This window comes from Azolla caroliniana, unplaced genomic scaffold (genome assembly GCF_043228905.1).
Source record: "Azolla caroliniana isolate FFs.n. ecotype wild unplaced genomic scaffold, voAzoCaro1.0.p SCAF_8, whole genome shotgun sequence".
NCBI classification, from domain to species: Eukaryota; Viridiplantae; Streptophyta; class Polypodiopsida; order Salviniales; family Salviniaceae; genus Azolla; species Azolla caroliniana.
In genome coordinates, this window is record NW_028230443.1 from 4,135,735 (window position 1) to 4,153,643 (window position 17,909).

Sequence of the window (17,909 nt, forward strand, 5' to 3'; positions counted from 1 at the left end):
GCAATAGAATCAATCCGGCACGCTTTGTGGGACTACCCAGAGGCCCATCGAATATGGCAGGGGGTTGGCCGCTTATTGCAATTATGCCAGGTGCAAGGCTTAATCACATGGGGAAATATATGTTGGCTATCATGGCAGGCCCCAATTGACCGATATGAGCATCAAGAGGGGATGGCTTTGGTGATAAACGCACAAGAGATTTTTTTCTCCACTATCGACAATGTCCACTTAACTCCTATTAATGGCAAATCTCAAGTTGTGTTGGAATTGGTTAGCCTAATAACTCTTTGGACTCTATGGAAACAAGGGTGTAGACGGGTCTTCTCCAACCAAACCACACAATCATCCGTGTTAATGCAAGAGATATGGAGTGGAGTTGTAGCCGTAGCCACTCTAAAAAGCCAATATGATGGCCTCAAGGGCAACTCCGATGGAGTTGAAAGACAATGACTAGCCTTCATCTAGCAATGGTCGACCTCCACATAAGATGGGCATCCACATAAGATGGACTCATCGCATCCCTATAGGGATTTGTATATATTAATCTCATATGTAAAATTTTATAACTAATGGAAGGAGTTTTTTTTTTTGGGGGGGGGGGGGGGGGGGAACTTTTATGGTGGATGAAATCTAAGAAGGTTAGGTGGTTTTAATTATCTGTGATTTTTTTATTTAGATTTGGTGATTTTTGAAGTTTTTGGTGAGTGGAGCTTTTATATCTAAAACTCGGATATTTTGATCTCAAAATATGTTTTTGAAATGTTTGGTGACCTTTGAAGTTTCTAGTCTCTTTAGAAATTTCAATTGGCTTAGATGCAAGTAGCAGGGTTACAAACTTGGGTAGGGTTAGTTGGGTTAGAAAGGCGAGGCCGTGTTAGAAAAAAGTAAACTAGGCTAACAACTTTGGGTTGGGTTAGACATGAATGATGCAAGGACAAAGCCGTCTTAGAAATTTCATTAGCCCGGGTTAGACATGACAGATGCTAGATAAAGTCAAGTTAGTTATGGGTGCACACTTGTGGACAATGATAAGACGGTGCAAATTGCATGGGGTTGTTAAAATGCACCTTCCACCATCTGTGATCGTGATTCCCTCACCAAGCTTCTTTATTATTTGGTTGCAAATAGACACAAGCAACACACACACACAGATACATGCATACATATATCTTGTATATTTATAAATGCATGTGTGGTTGTGTGCAATATATGTGCATATGTATGTAATTGCAAGTATGTATCTATGTATGTAGTATGTGTGTAAAGGTGTCTTGCTAGGCAAAGCATATATTTTAGGATACTAAATATAAAACATAGTCTTACTTTCACAACTAATGAAGTCGGAACCCATAACAACTTGATTCCATTCTGGATTTAACAAAAAAAAAGAAAAACTTTTCTTGTCCTTCATTTTCATTATTTCAAGAAATCAGTAAGATCCCCATGCTTCATTGGCCCATATTGCTCAAGGAGAATACCAATAGTTGGAGAGGGAAAATCCTAAACTTATTATATGATAAGCCCATTGATCTAGTTTTAGCAAGTCAACACTTGCGCTCCATGGGACAAACCTTCGTTGGACACCAAACCTTCAAGAACGGAATGGTTTGGTATCCAATTACACTACACAACGCCAACGATGATGAAAACGTAAACTCTCAACCATTTAATATCCTTGGCATGATATTAATTTATTGTTGATATGTTGTTAGTTTATGTAAATCATAGCTTTTGATCTGAATTAGTATGGTTAATCGATATCATGTATTACTTCTTATAAAACATGATTCACGCCTCTTTTTTCATACATAACTGAATTTGGAGGATGGTTTATTAATATGTTATAGTTTACAAGAATAAATGCATTAAGCGTTGATTAATTGCACTAATTTGATGTCGATTATCTTTGTGAAAAAATAATTGTCAATGTTTTTAATGGCTTTAGAAATGTCATTTACGAGAACACCATGGACATCTATGTTACCAATATATTGGGGTTCTCTCACTTATGTGAGAACTACTATCCTATGATTGACAATGCTAACAATCAATTAGCTCATGGTAGAAACCTCAAATTTGAGAGCAGCGCACAATGTGATAGATAGCCTTCATTTAGAGCTTGCATCCCATTCAAAAGAGAACTTTGAAGGCTGTAATGTGCTTTAGCCACCACTAAATGGAGACAATCCTTCAAGGGAGATTCTATTTTCCCAAGAGAACACCATCCCTAGAACAAGAAATATGACAATGTTAAGAGTTAGATTGGATCCATTCTTAAAAAATTATTCTTGACATTGTATTTTCCCTAGAGGACACTATCCCTAGAGCAAGAAATATATGAAGATGTTAAGAGTTAGTTGGACCCATTATTACAACTTCATTAATTTTTTTTACTAGATTCTTGATAACTCATCTTTAATTATGAGCACATATATGAATTACCCTAGCCTTCTTTTAATTAAACCCATTGCATTCATTTAGGTACAATTACATTACCCTAGCCTTCTATTCATTAAACCTGTTTTGCACTCTTGCTATATAATAACACAACAATAAAATAGAAAAAAAATTGTTTTGTAATTTCTGGACATATCCAAACCTATTTCAAAAGAGCTAACCCAAATCTCTAATAAAGCCGAGCATTCTAAATCCTACAAAAAAAATATCCCCTGAACTAGTCCAAACATATTTGCACTTCTTGATAGAGACAAACATGTCAATGTAAAGAAATGGATCATTTTGGACATGTGTAAGCAAAAAAAAAGTCATTTATTGACTTCGGACCATACAATATGAGAGCAAGAGGACTCCTCAAGATATCAACAAGCTTCCAGTGTTTAAGCATTGTCAAAATATATGTATCATAATATACAAGATGAGAGTTAGTGTTGAGTGGTAAGGGTTTGTACAACAGTGTTGTGCCAAGGGTCAGACAAGTGAGTCAAGAGATTGTCAATGGGTCCAACGTTCGTCAAATATGCTTGAATCACAAAACCAACCATTGCCACCATTGCCAACCTTCCTACAAATATATCAATGTCAACAAACAGAATCAGCAAATTAATTATTTATCGACACTAAACATGCCAAGCTATAATATGGTAAGAAATAACACATCACCATTTTTTATCTCCTTTTCTTTTAATGTCTTGAAATTCCCTGCACCAACACCCATACCCAATCCAAACGGATTGAAAATCGGCCCACCAGGATACCTATAGTTCGACATGTTTGAACTTTAGCCTGAAGCAGAAGATATGAGCTAATTGTGGATAATCATATCATTATATGATATAGTGGGGCTACCACCAAAGCACCCCCCAACTAGTTGGGTATTTAGTAGAATAGCCCTAGCAAAAATTACCAGAATACCTCTAATTTTGTACAACAGAGGGTTATTCTGGTAAATTCCCAACAAGCAAGGTGTATTACAATTCATACCCTGGTTCTAACCCTCGTAGCACTGGTTCTAAGCCAAAAAATGAGTCCTCTGTTCCCTGTGAATGAGGTACCTTAATGTCCATGTACCGTTTCGTCTCCACAAACCTGAAGTGTAAGCAAAAGATTACATGAGTGAAAACTAGTTTTTGGGGACAGAAATTAATTGATAAATCAATAGGCATGTTACCCCATCAAAATGAGTTGTACAAAGAAAAGTGATTGTGTATCTGCAAAGTCAAATTTACTTGCTCCCGCTTCATACCACACAGGAAGATCCTTCAGCCCTGTCGTCCTCAAAACCTGTATAAATTGGGGGAAACAAATAGAAATTATTTGCCCAAATTCACACGGCATTACACATAATATTTGCTAAATGTAAGCTGAATATAGTGAAATTTTAAACGATTATCCTGATTTCCTATGCTCTTGCTTCCTAATGCACATAGATAACCTGTGCATTTTTACATATCTAATCAACCTGCCGACTAGAGATTAAGGAAGTTCAAGTATCTAGCACGAACGTTACTGAGCTGTTCAGGTTAATCTATGGTATCATATAAAACCGTGGCCCTAGTATAAGGGGTAGTATCAACTCTATTCATGGTGTTTTTAAAAAGTATATGCTAAGTTAATAGACTTAATCATTAGTTTTATTCCTAATGAGGAGCTGGTCTTACGTACATCTGTGTAAAGGATGCCGGCAACACCAGCCATTGCAAAGCGAGCATGAATTAATTCAGCCTGTATATACCATTTCAGAGATTCCGGATCTTTGCCAAGTTCCAAAGGATCAAACCCGAAATCTCCTGGAAGACTACATCATTATTTTCATTAAAGAGTATAATTTAAAACCACATCCCATCAGTTCTCTCTCTCTCTCTCTCTCTCTCTCCACATACACATACACATTCCTCTCAGAGTCACAATATGCACTATGAATTGTAACTTTCATTAGTAAAATTCTTAAATATAGAGAGTCACAACTCAATTCCATACATAATGTGAAAGGTTCCGTAGTTCATACTCTTCCTCCAAGGACGATAATGAAATATCTCTCTCTCTCTCTAGTTTGGTCTTCTAGGTCATTTTGACCTCGTAAAGGACATTATTAGATCTTTCTTTCTTCTCGGAGTAACAGATCTTTCTTTCCTCTAGGATATGCACATATATAATTCCAAGAACCGTGAACAAAATAGTGGTTGTTTGATACAGTTGTAATACCAACTCTTCTCTATGGAATGGAGATTGAGCCTTCATTAAACAGATTTGGAGAGACCTTTAGTCTCAATTATATAATCTAGGCAGAGATGGCAGCTACCCCATTAGTGATCGAAGCATTTTCCGATTAGTGATTAGTACCCAACAGATTGGAGATCTCCCTAAGAAAAAGTACTCAAGATTGGAAAACAGCTTGCGGAACATGGACATAATCAGATGCTGAAATGCAAGAATGGGTCCAAAAAGCAATGGGCCCGGTTCGGTTTCGGTTCGGTTCAGTTTCTTGGCCTTGAAACCAAACCAAACCATTTATTTATAATAAAAACCAAACCAAACTGTTTACGAAAATTTTAGAACCAAACCAAACTGGTTTATCATAAATCAAAACCAAACCAAATCATTTTTTTGAGATATTGATTATCATACATATTATGAATCTATGTGAGAAAATCATCATAAACTTGGTCATCATACTTATCATAAATTTAGTTATCACACTTATTATAAATTTGGTCATCAAACCTGTCATAAATTTAGTCATCATACATATTATAATTTTGGTCATCATACTTATCATAAATTTGATAATCATACATCAAAAGGACACTCTACTTATAATGTATATAAAATTTAATAAGTTAGAACCTAGAGGTTTAAAATTAAAAGTTGAAAGTTACCCTAGAGGTGAAAATTTAGGAATATTTTTTAACCTATAAACCTTTAAACCTTTAAACCTTTAAACCTTTAAACCAAACCACATAAACCGAAACCGCTAAACCATGAAATTCAAAACCAAACCAAACCGGATGATAACATTTGAAACCAAACCAAACGGTTTATTTATTTTTGAACCAATAAACCGTTAAGCCACGGTTTAACGGTTCAGTTTGGTTTGAGCCGAAACCGGACCCATTGCTAGGTCCAAATACAGCATAACTACCCCCATTCCAATATAGCTTGGACTGTCTACACCTAAACATGATCAAATTGCGAAAGAATAAAATAGTTCAAATAATATCATTAAATTGGAAAATGAAGGAATATGGATTAGGCCCACGATATCCCTTGGTAGGAAGATGCCCAAATATAAAGCCCTCTTTTTACACACATTGTAGGATGAATTTATCGCTAGGCCTTCTTATATCGATACACATTTATGTCAGGCACTACACAATGTCATATGGCAGCTCCGAACCTCTTCACATCACAGTGTCATATCTACGTAACTTGTAAGTGCCTAGAGAACTATTTAGCACATTGTATTTAATTATATTTATTTTGGTTCATTTTTCTTAAAGACAAGACAACAACTGAAGATGTAATTGCTTGTTCAGTCTTATAGGCCCTTTTAGCCTCTTCTAAGATGTTAATATATCTCTCTATCTTTCTTTCTTTCATCCCATAAATAGTAGTTAAACCATCTCAAAAATAACAACCAATTGTAAAACCACTTCGTGCAATAAGATCATTATTATAGATCTATAAGAAACCTGTATTTGTATCATAACGTAAAGATACCGATATTTGTATTCATGGTTTGTCTAAAAGGCTGATTTTGGTGGCTAGTAGACATTAATGTTTCTTTCTTTTTCTCTCTCGTTTAGTGTCATAGGCCACATTGGTCAGTTAAAATATATTAATATCTCTCACTCTACACACATCGGAGGATGGATTCATCATCAGGCCACCTTATATGGGCATACATCTATCCTATGCACTGCGCAGTATTATAGGGCAGCTGCAAACTTGATTACATCAGTTAAAGATTGAGGTAGGCAGATATACACAAATACCTCTAGAAGAAAGAATTTGCCAATTGTGTTATCAAAAAGTGGAATCCGAAGAACACTATGTCTGTCACTGTACTGATTTATGAAATAAGAGGGAGATACCATTGCCTCAAGGCTTTGGCCCACTACACAAGGTAATGGAATATGAGAACCAATGATGCCTAGGACTTTTCTTGCTAGAACTCAAGAGACATAGGGAAAAGTTGTTGAAGGACAATAGTACAGCCACACAAGCTCATCCACAAAGAACAATCACAACTTTCTTTAGCCCCATCGCTCCTACTAATGCTACAAATCAATCAAGGGATACACAAATGGGTCTCAACTAGGACATAACAAAGGGGTTACAATAGATCCGGCAATAGTAATTTGTCATGCACGTAGGCCCCAGCCCCATGGACCTTGACCTCAGCACCCTTGTCCTCGACAAATAAAGGCCATTATCTCCTGCCATCGCAAGTGCTTCCCTTGCTTTGGAAACCTCTCCATTCTGGATTGACTTATGCTAAAGATCTTTCGAAGACAGAAGTTATAATATATCTAACTTGAGAAGCTCACCTGTGCCGAAAACCAGATTCTTTAGTCTCTTTTTATCTTACTTTTATATTTACTTAATAATATTCATTTTATTTTGCTTTGTTGTTATCAAAGACAAGACAACACTTAGGGTGTAATCTCTTGTTTGGTCTTATAGGTCATTTTGGCCTCTTAAAAGACATTAATATATCTTTCTTTCATTCTTTCTTTCGATAGAGTAGAAACATGGGGATCAAGTCTTAACAAGGAAACTAACTCAAAATATTTATAGACACATTTATTCTCAATGATTACCCGCATGTTAAGGAGCAAAGCATCAATACCCCATGATATAATCCAGGTAGAGTTGGGAGCAGCCCCTATAATATATACGAACTTACGCCTCAGATTTTGACCTTTCTTTCGAGAATTTTTGAGCCACGTTGCTCTTTTATTCTCCCCGACACATAGATATTGTTTTGTTTTTCTTTTCCCTTATTTCTCCTCCCTCCTTTTACATAAGATGAGCGATCCTTTATAGAGGGTCTCACATGCATTAAGGGCTAACAGCATGTCTCCACTTAGCGTTCATGCTTCAGCTTATATACAATGATTATATTGATTACATCTTTAAGTATATATTTATTTAACATATAAAATAGTTATCCTAGTGATCTTTACATTTCTTTGTGGAAGAGAAATGTTGAACTCGAAACTCACTATTTGCCTTTATATGAAAATAACATTTAAAAATAGATAAATTACTTGCTTTGGAGGTGGTTTCCCATCATATGCCATTGGCAACACTAACACCATTCCAATATACCTTGGATTGTCCCCATTTAAACATGACCAAAGTGGAAAAGAATAGAGTGATTCGAACTAATATTATTAACTTGGAAAACAAGATAAAATGGATCAGCCCCAAAATACACTTGGTCGGAAGATGGCCCACAATAAGCCACACTTTTTATACACATCAGAGGATGGATTTATCATCAGTTCCTATGCGTTGCATAGTGTGATTGGGAAGCTGCAAACTTCATCACATCAGTTAGAAATTGAGATAGGCAGACATGCATGAATACCTCCAGAAGAAAGCATTTGCCATTTGTTTCCTCAGGAACCAGGACATAACAAAGGGTTACAATAGATCAGGCAATAGCAATTTGCCATGCACATAGGCCCACACCTCATGGATCGTGACCTCACCACCTTTATCATTGGCCAAGAAAAGCCATTATCTCCCGCCATCACAAGTCTTACCTCACTTTGGAGACCTCTCCATTCTGAATCAGTCTATGCTAGAAATCTTTAGAAGACAAAAAATACAATATATCTGACTTGAGAATCTTGCGTGTATTGATAACAAGATTCTTTAGTCACTTTTTATCTTATTTACTTTTTTTTTACTTAGTAACATTTATTTTGGTTTGTTGTTCTCATACACGAGACAACACTTCAGATGTAATCTTTTGTTTAGTCTTATTGGCCATATTGGCCTCTTAAAAGACGTTAAAAGATGCCCCAGTGATAAACTGAGTCTTTATTAACCCATGGACACTAGGTTCAAATGTCACTAAATGCAATACCATAGATTCCACTATGGAAGATAGGGGTTGAACACATGATCGTCCTAGTCTACACCGGACAATCTTACTAGCTGAGCTAAAATTGTCTAGGCTCCCTCTCTCACGCGCTAGTTTAGAGAAACTACATAGTTAAGGTAAATTTTGATTTTTCTTTCTTCTACCTGACTTCTATAAGATTTGCATGGATGTAACATTGGCCTTTTGTTTGATCCTCTCCACGGGCTCAACATCATCCCATAGATCTTATTTCAGTTTCCTATTGACAGTAACAATCAATATATCTATCTCGCTCTCAGCAATGTTTTACTGCAACCATGCTCCAGGGTTCAAATGTCAAAATTTTCACAAATATGCAAGACGACATTGTGTAACGTGGGTATTGAACGCATGAAGTTCCGATCGTCGTAAAACAATCCTACCAATTGAGCTACATCACGCTGAGAGAGATCCTTTTATTTTTTGTAAATCCAAATCCGTCTCCCTATCTATCTCTACACACCTCTGTCTGCCAACCACAATGTAGAATCTCCATTTTGAAATTCATTACTGGAATTCTCAATTATCACCTCCTCACACACTGCACAAAAATGTTCCAATAGCTCATATTTGACCCTCCCAGGAGGAGGATGTCAATGTGCTCAAATCATCTATCTACCTCAAATCACTCATTACAGGCAATGTCCCGTCATTTCATGAGGAATGACAATAATAGTTTAAACATAAAAGGATATTTATGATGAGGAGGACTTACGATCCATCGAGATGAGAAGGCGGATTCGAACCGGGAAGCCAAAGAGGTCGATTTATCATCTGTTGATCTTCATTAATGAGAGGTACTGATGGCGATGTTGATGGTGGTGGGGATGATGGAGATGCTGTTGATTCTGCTGCTGTTGCTGCTGCTGCTGCTGCTGATGATGATGATGATGATGATGCCCTGAATATGGTTTTGCAGTTTAAGGACTGGTTGTAGGAGTATTGATGTTTAATGGGATGTACATTAATCTGCACTGTCTTGGCCATGCCCATGTAATTGCAGCAACAGGTGGATATGGCCATGGCTGCTTTGGCCAATCTCTGCTTTCTTTTCCTTCTCTCTCTCCTTCTCCTTCCTTTTTTCTTTGCTGATTTGTGTCATCCTCAAATCCTTAGAGAATTGTGTGTTGTAGGAGACCACATAAATTTTGGGTTTCTCTCCTTTGGAAAGGGTTCCATTCACACCAGCCCCCAAGCCACATGAAAAAAAATATAAGAACCATCGACACTATCACACGCCACGTTCGAGTTTTAGCCATGGGGTTGAGCCATCCGCATCGGGGATTCCTAAACAAATATAAACTGAAAAACGCGGAAAAAAACTGATCGCCTTTCTCTCTGTTTCGCCAATGCCCACAAGCTTCTGTTATTTCCTCGCCTCCTCCCTATTCATTGACTTAATGTTGCGTTTGATCGAGGATTGCCGAATGTCACAAGCTTTATGAACTTTGACACTTGCCCCATCATTGTATGTCGCAACGGAACCATCTCTAGCTCCCCATCTTTTATTATCTCATCCCCACAAATCGAATACGAGTTTATATGGGGTTCTGCAAACTAGTTGTTGACCTTACGGTCATAAGAGTGTTGTTGTTACCAACCCACTAGTTGGCCTACATCAACAATCACACAAAGGCATGTTAAAAAATGTCAAAGAGCCTATATTGCCTCAAAAATTCCATTGATTTGAAGAGGTTGAAGCTCCCAATTGCTAACTATAAATTAGTTACTATCTAGGATTGTGAAGATCTCAAGGAAGGTGCTCAACACATCTTAGTTCCTTTTCACATTGTTTGATTCCGAGAAAATATATAGCAATCTTGCAAGCATGCCAAAGGGTATATATAAAGGATGATTGCCTAGACACTTCTATCATCAATCTTCTATGATTTTTTATTGCACTCTTTGTGTTTGTTAAAATGCATGTTTAAGTTGTGTTACAAAAGTATCTATCATTCTATGAAGTTGATGGGTGAGCGCAAACACATTGACATGGCTACCCATCATAATATAGTTGGATTATTCCACCACCTAATTGTTAAATATGTTGGTAGTTTTGCTTTTGTCGAAAGACTGATTAATTGGGTCATGCCCATGTTACATTCAAACTAAGGCATGACAGAATTTTGACATGGGTTTTACATCAATTGAAAAAGTCACATGGGTGAGAAGCTTGCTTGGATTAAAACTCTATTCCACGAGGTGCAAGAGAGAAGCATATCGGCCTGCGGTGAATCTCTCAATCTTGCAATAATACTACAGAAATATGGAGCATTTTGAAAATTGCCTGAATCTTCCTTCCCCCAAGTTTCATGTCCAAATGCCGGTGTGCAACTGAAACTCAACTAATTTTGCATACAAATCTTGACCAAGAATTAAGCTACATCTAATCTCGCTTTGCAAGCAAGTGATTTATTGCACATTCAGGGTAGGTCATATATTCAGTCTCTCAACAATACCCTGCAATTATAGAATGTCGGTAAGCAATTTATTTAATTGCACATCTGTAAGTGATTTATGTCATTGCATGCCCATGAGCAAGACTCTAGAATTAGACCGAGTTCCAGCATGATGGAGACTATATGTACCAAAGAATACAGATTGTCCAACTCATGTAGGTTATGATCTTTACTGGCCATGATCTTTAGTCATCACAATTCCTCTCCATCCAATCGTGTCTATCACAACACATATATCAGAAATGCTCAAAAGTGCATTAGTTGTCCTAGCACTCTTCAATTATTAGCAGGGCATGTACAGAAAGCACTTGAGTGATTTCTCATCAAAGAGGAGTTCCAGGTGCCACAAGGTGTGGAAAAAAAATGCAAGATCTTTTGATATGCACACACATCAAGTTACCTTGGCACTGAATGTGTATCTGAACTTTCCCAATTGGGTCTATACAATGATGATAACCCATATGGTTATTAATGATGATAACCCATGCGTCGGGGTTCAGATCACACTAACTGACAATATGACCTTGCCAAATGTAAGGATTGAACACATGACCTTCTCCTCTCCACTGGACAATCTTTCTCAGCTGACATGTGCTGATTTTGATTAGTATATATTTGTTTACAATGTACAACTGGATGTCCATAGGGTTCTCTTACCATTCCCATCGCTTACATTGCAATCCCTTGTGTTCTATGAGAGTCTACTGAAAGATTGGACATCAAAATGAATGCTGCTGAATGCTCTTCATCCAAGCTCACTGCACCATCGAAGGCCTGTTTACCAATCTCAGCATCACCCCACTTGTGACAAGCAGCTAACATTGTGCTCCATACAACTAAATCTGGTTGAAAAGGCATATTCTCTAGCATTCTCACAGCCTCACTGAGTTGCCCAGCACGACCGAGAAGATCAACTAAGCAATTCACATGCTCAATTGAAGGAGTGATTCTATATTCATTAATCATGAGTTGGAAGTACTTCTGTGCCTTATCCACTAGTCCTGCATGGCAGCACACTGTGAGCACGTTCAAGAATGCAACTATATCTGGTTGAATACCATCTCTCCTCATTCTTTCAAACAATACAAGGGCCTGATGAGTCTCCCCATGGCGAGCATATCCTGTCAAGAGTGCATTCCATGCCACAATATCCTTCACTGGCATTGCTTCAAACAACTCTTGTGCATTATACATGCTTCCACATTTACTATACATGTCAAGAAATGAAGTTGAGAGCACAATATCTTTTTTCCCCTCGATGTCACTGGAAAGTTGAGCATGAATCATCTTCCCTACATCTAAAGCGGCAGCATTACCACATGCCTTCAAGATATTAGTGTAGGCCATACTATCTGGTGCCAACCCTTGTTCTTGCATTTCCAGGTAACAATGAAGGGCATGATCATTATCACCTTGTTCGATGTACAGCAATATCACTGTGTTCCAGGAAACTACATCAGCTGCCACGCCTTCACGCTGCATCCTTTGGAACCAAGTTAGTGCTTCATCCGTAAGCCCAATCTCAGCATATCCAGCACAAAGTGCATTCCATGAGAAAGCATCTCGTTCTGAAAGCCCGACAAAAACTACTTTTGCTTCCTCAATAGAACCACACTTTGCATACATATCCACTAAGATGTTACCAACGAAGGAATCTGTATCGAAACCCTTCATAACAACATCATTATGGAAATCTTTGCCCTTCTTATCTGCCCCCATGTTTCCACAAGCTTTCAGGATATACATAAATGTAACTGTATCAGGAGGTACTTCTTCTGCTTGCATTTGCTCAAAGCAATGCAATGCTTCTTCATGATGGCCATGCTCAGCATACCCTGAAATCAATGTGGTCCAAGAAATCACATCTCGACATGGTAATAACTTAAACACTACAGCAACATCTGAGAGTAATCCACGTTTTGCATACATATCCAACAATGCGTTCCCAATCACAAGATTGATCTCTAAGCCTCTCTTCACAATTGTAGCGTAAAGTTCTTGACTCTTTTCTTTATCTTCCATGTTTGTACAAGCTTTTAGACTACAAAGGTAAGCAAAAGTGTCAGGAGAAATACCATCCACCTCCATGCTTTCCAAAAATTTCAGAGCTGTTTCTTCAAACCCGTGTTCCACATACTTTGCAATCAGTATCGTCCATGAAACTGGATCAGGAGCATACAGTTTCTCAAATACATTCTCGGCATCTATAAGAGATTCACATTTTGTGTACATGTCGATCAAACTGTTGCCAATAAATGTGTCTACTTCAAACCCCATTCTAATCATTTCATCATGAAACTCATAACCTTTATTTATATTTCCAAGGATACCACAAGCTTTTAAACAAGATGTAAGTGTTATGTGGCTTGAAGGAACACCTTCGAGTTGCATTTGTTCATAGGAAAGGAGTGCCTCCTCCAAAAAACCATTATCAACATAAGCTCCAATTAACGCATTCCATGAAAAGACATCTCGAATCGGAAGCTCTTCAAACACCTCCAGAGCTTCAATTAACAACTGAAATTTTCCATACATGTCGACCAGGTTATTTCCAATAAAGAGATCTTCCTCCAGTTGGTTTTGGACAATATTAGCATGTATTCTTTGGCCATGCTCTAGAGCTCCTATGCTCCCGCAAGACTTAAGAAAATAGATGTATGTGCCAGCATTTGGTGGCACGTTCTCTAATTGCATTTGTTCAAAACACTCCAACACTTCCTCATGAAACCCATGTTCAGCATATCCTGATATCAATGAATTCCAGGAAACCACATCTCTACATGGCAGCTTAGCAAAAACATACTTAGCCTCGATATATGAGCTATGATTACCATACATCTCTATCAAACAATTAGCAACATAGGCATTTTTCTCTAATCCCACTTTGAGAGCATACACGTGTAGTTCTTGACCTGTTTTAAAAGATCCAATGCTAATGCAAGCTTTCAAGGTGCATACTAGAGTAACGGCATCAGGCATGAATCCTTCTAGCTTCATTTTCTCCATGCATTGCAGGGCTTCCTCGCCACGCCCATGCTCAGTATAAGCAACAATGAGTGTGGTCCATGTCACAACATCATGAACACGAAGATTATCAAAAATATCCCGAGCTTCTTCAAGTGAGCCACATTTGGCATACATGTCCACCAAAGCACTACACACAAATGCATCTTCTTCATAACCTTCTTGAGCAATTTCTACATGTACAGTCCTACCTTTATCTATTTCTTCTAAGATCGTACAAGCTCTCAAGCTAGAGACTAATGTTGCTGAAGTTAAAGGGATACCATCTTGTTGCATTTTCTGGAAACCATGCAAGACTTGGTCACCTAAACCATGTTCAGCATATCCTGTCAGAAGAGCATTCCAAGAGACAACATCTTGAACACACAACAAATCAAATACCTCCTTTGCATCTTCAAGTAAGCCACATTTAGAATACATGTCAACCAAAATGTTGCCAATTAATGCCTCTCCATCAAAACCCTTTTTAACTACTTCGGAATGAAGACTTTGGCCCTTCTTTATATTTCTCAAACTACAACAAGCTTTCAAAGCACAAAGATATGTGAATACGTTAGGAGAGATATTGTCACTCTCCATCATTTCGATGCAATTTAATGCTTCGGCACTGAGACCATGATCCATGTAGCCTGTCAGCAGTGTTGTCCATACAACGACATCTCTTAGTGGTAACTCATCGAATATATCTTGTGCTTCTCGTAGAATTCCACATTTGGCGTACATATCAAGCAAAGAACTGGTGACAAACAAATCATTTTCAAACCCTTCCTTTGCTATCACAGAGTGGAGATCTCGGCCTCGTTCTAGATCTCTTAAATTTTTGCATGCTTTGAGAAGACTTACATAAGTAAGATCATTGAGGGCCACTCCCTCATTTTGCATCTCCTGGTAGTAAACCAATGCTTCCTCGTTCAGATCATGATCAACATATCCTCCTATTATAGTGTTCCATGTAACCACATCTCGAACAAACATTTTTTTAACTGCCTCACTGGCTTCCACTAACGAACCACATTTCACATACATGTCAACCAAGCTATTTCTTATGATGATATCGTTCTCAAATCCATGTTCAAAGATCTCATGCTCAATTTCTCGACCTTTTTCAACACATTTTGCCTTCATACAAGATTTCAACAAAGCCATAAATGTGAACTTACTTGGAATTACACGGTCTTGTTTCATTTTCATGTAGAGCTCAAAGGGATATGTTAAATAATCACCATGTTGTGTATATCCATGTATAATGGACGTCCAAGCGTACTCATTGTGATAAGACAATCTATGGAAAGCTCTATGAGCACTATCCATACATCTACATTCTACAAATAGCTGAATAAGATGGCTCCCGAGCTCAGGGTGGAATTCCATGCCGTGGGAACATAGTTGACAATGGAGATTCTTGGCATGGATTAGATCTTTTCTTTTTTTGCAGGTCTGTAAGAGGTGGATAAATTGATCCATGGAGGCTTGATACTGATCCACATAAGACAAGTCAGGCGAGATATATGGGGAAGTAGAAGCATGAGGCAGGGGCAGAGTACTCATCTTATGCATACCCAAAACTGTCTTTTGTTTCGCTTACTCTGTTCCCATGATTCCATCCATGGTTCCTTCAATGAACAAGATCACATTCCGTATACATATACATACTGTATACATACACATGTATATGTGTAAATATACATACATATATATACTGTATACATATACACATATACATACTGATACATACATACACATATACATATACATATACCTATACATATAGAAAGAAAGAAAGATATATGGAACAACAATTCTAGCTTCTTATCCATGACCATGGCTCTTTACAGATGGACCTTGTCATATCTCCACCTGGTTTCTGACAAGTTGTCCGGACGCGAACACCGAAAGGATCATCCCACTAACTGCTTTGTAGAAGATAGGGTCGGGATTTTGTCGGAGCTAACATCGGCCGAAACATTCGTTTCAAGTCATATCCCCCCCCCCCCCCCCCATGTAGCTTTTCTTGTAGTGTGTTTGTGAACCTCAATTTCTAGGTCCTTGACAATTATGTCCTAAACATCCTTGTCGCCACAAGTATTCTTGGATGCTTCATATTGATGAGATTCAACCTCTTAACTAAAGCATATTCAATGGCACTATCCATAGATATATGATCCATAAAAAACTCGGATTTTACTATTGTTTAATATACCACATATTGCAGTTGTCCACATGGAGTTCTGGGCATGATTGATTTGGATATTGTCCATTTTCTTGCCATCCACAAAAACAATGAACTCAATGCAAAACATTGGCTTAAGAGTGTCCTCTTTATTGGATTTGAGTTTCTACACATTCAAGGAGTGCAAGTTACGATTCGTTGTCGTACTCGATAATGATATCATGCGTCTTTCTATAAAACACTCAAGGACCCTAGGAGATTTTGAAGTATCCCAAAATGTGAGGAGCGAACAATATACTTTGCTTGCTCTTTATAATCACATCGAAAAGTACGAGTCTTTATACTAACTTATCGAATCATCTTTACATTGCACAAGATACTTATTGTTATCAGGTGACAAACTCTTATTGAAGTATGATTTGGATATGGGCAAAAGAAGACTTCCAACTAAGAAATCATTTATGTGGCGACCATATGAATATGTACACATATGGTCATCCCATGTATTGCCTAATTATCGATGTGTATTACGTAAGAAAAAGATGGTGTGTAGGTTTTAGGTGCATTACATTGAGATGGCCAAATTTCTTCCTCACACCAAGGTCATTATGCAAGATCAAACCAATGTTTACTCTATTGGTAATGTGATATGTAAATATCATTGTCAACCACTCTTGTGCTATGAATGCTCATGTAGTTTTCTTGATCTCTTGCAATGTTAACTTAATTAATAGAAATATTCACGCAAATAAAGATTTAACCAACTCTATTAAACACATAAATTTTTAAGGAAAACTAATTATGGAATGTACACACACTCATATTATGGAAGTTAATTCTAATACAAGATTAAACTAATGCCTATAACTAAAAGTACAATGAAGGAAAACCCAAACATTATTAGGTAATTTTCCATAAGCATACACTTTCATTATATCATTAACATAAACAACTTTTTGAGTTATCTTCGTTGCAACTACATCGTCACCATAAACGCAACTTACTCGTCATGTTGTTTTATAGTTAACATACTTGACTTTTCAAAGAAAGTTTAGCAATAACAAGTTACTAGGTCACCACACACATCTCATCAATTAACAAAATAATGCCCTTGCTAACATGCTAGCCATTTTGGGCGAAAGTTTAGCAATAACAAATTACTTGGTCACCAAATATATCTCATCAATGAACAAAAAATATGAATGTATCATTAACATAAACAACTTTTTGACTTATCTTCGTTGCTACTACATCATCACCATAAGCGCAACTTACTCGTCATATTGTTTTATAGTTAACACACTTGATTCTTTTCGAAGAAAGTTTAGCAATAACAAGTTACTAGGTCACCACACACATCTCATCAATTAACAAAATAATGCCCTTGCTAACATGCTAGCAATTTTGGGCGAAAGTTTAGCAATAACAAATTACTTGGTCACAAAACATATATCATCGATGAACAAAGTAATGCCCTTGCTAACATGCTAGCCATTTTCGGCGAAAGTTTGTCAATAACAAGTTGCTTGGTCACCACATATATCTCATCAATGAACAAAGTAGTGCCTTTTGCAATGAAAATATTGGCTTTGATAGTAAAATGGGTGAATGCAGGAAGTACTGTCTCCAATTGTTACCATTATTAGCCATTCATATATTTGAG

The 17,909-nt window shown here is 37.4% G+C and overlaps 2 protein-coding genes across 2 annotated transcripts; both read right to left on the reverse strand.

Annotated features, from left to right (window-relative positions):
• Positions 1-2,722: 2,722 nt before the first annotated feature.
• Positions 2,723-9,690, reverse strand: LOC147860848 (photosystem I chlorophyll a/b-binding protein 5, chloroplastic-like). Its single transcript, XM_087323691.1, has 6 exons — positions 9,309-9,690; positions 4,123-4,255; positions 3,629-3,741; positions 3,442-3,546; positions 3,121-3,215; positions 2,723-3,022 (listed from the first exon to the last, which is right to left on the reverse strand). The coding sequence occupies exons 1-6, from the start codon at positions 9,614-9,616 to the stop codon at positions 2,883-2,885; spliced, it is 894 nt and encodes a 297-aa protein (XP_087179817.1). The 5' UTR covers positions 9,617-9,690; the 3' UTR covers positions 2,723-2,882.
• Positions 9,691-10,670: 980 nt separating this feature from the next.
• LOC147860849 (pentatricopeptide repeat-containing protein At3g09040, mitochondrial-like) lies at positions 10,671-15,698 on the reverse strand. The gene has a single exon (XM_087323472.1). The coding sequence runs from the start codon at positions 15,631-15,633 to the stop codon at positions 11,722-11,724; it is 3,912 nt and encodes a 1,303-aa protein (XP_087179598.1). The 5' UTR covers positions 15,634-15,698; the 3' UTR covers positions 10,671-11,721.
• Positions 15,699-17,909: the final 2,211 nt, after the last annotated feature.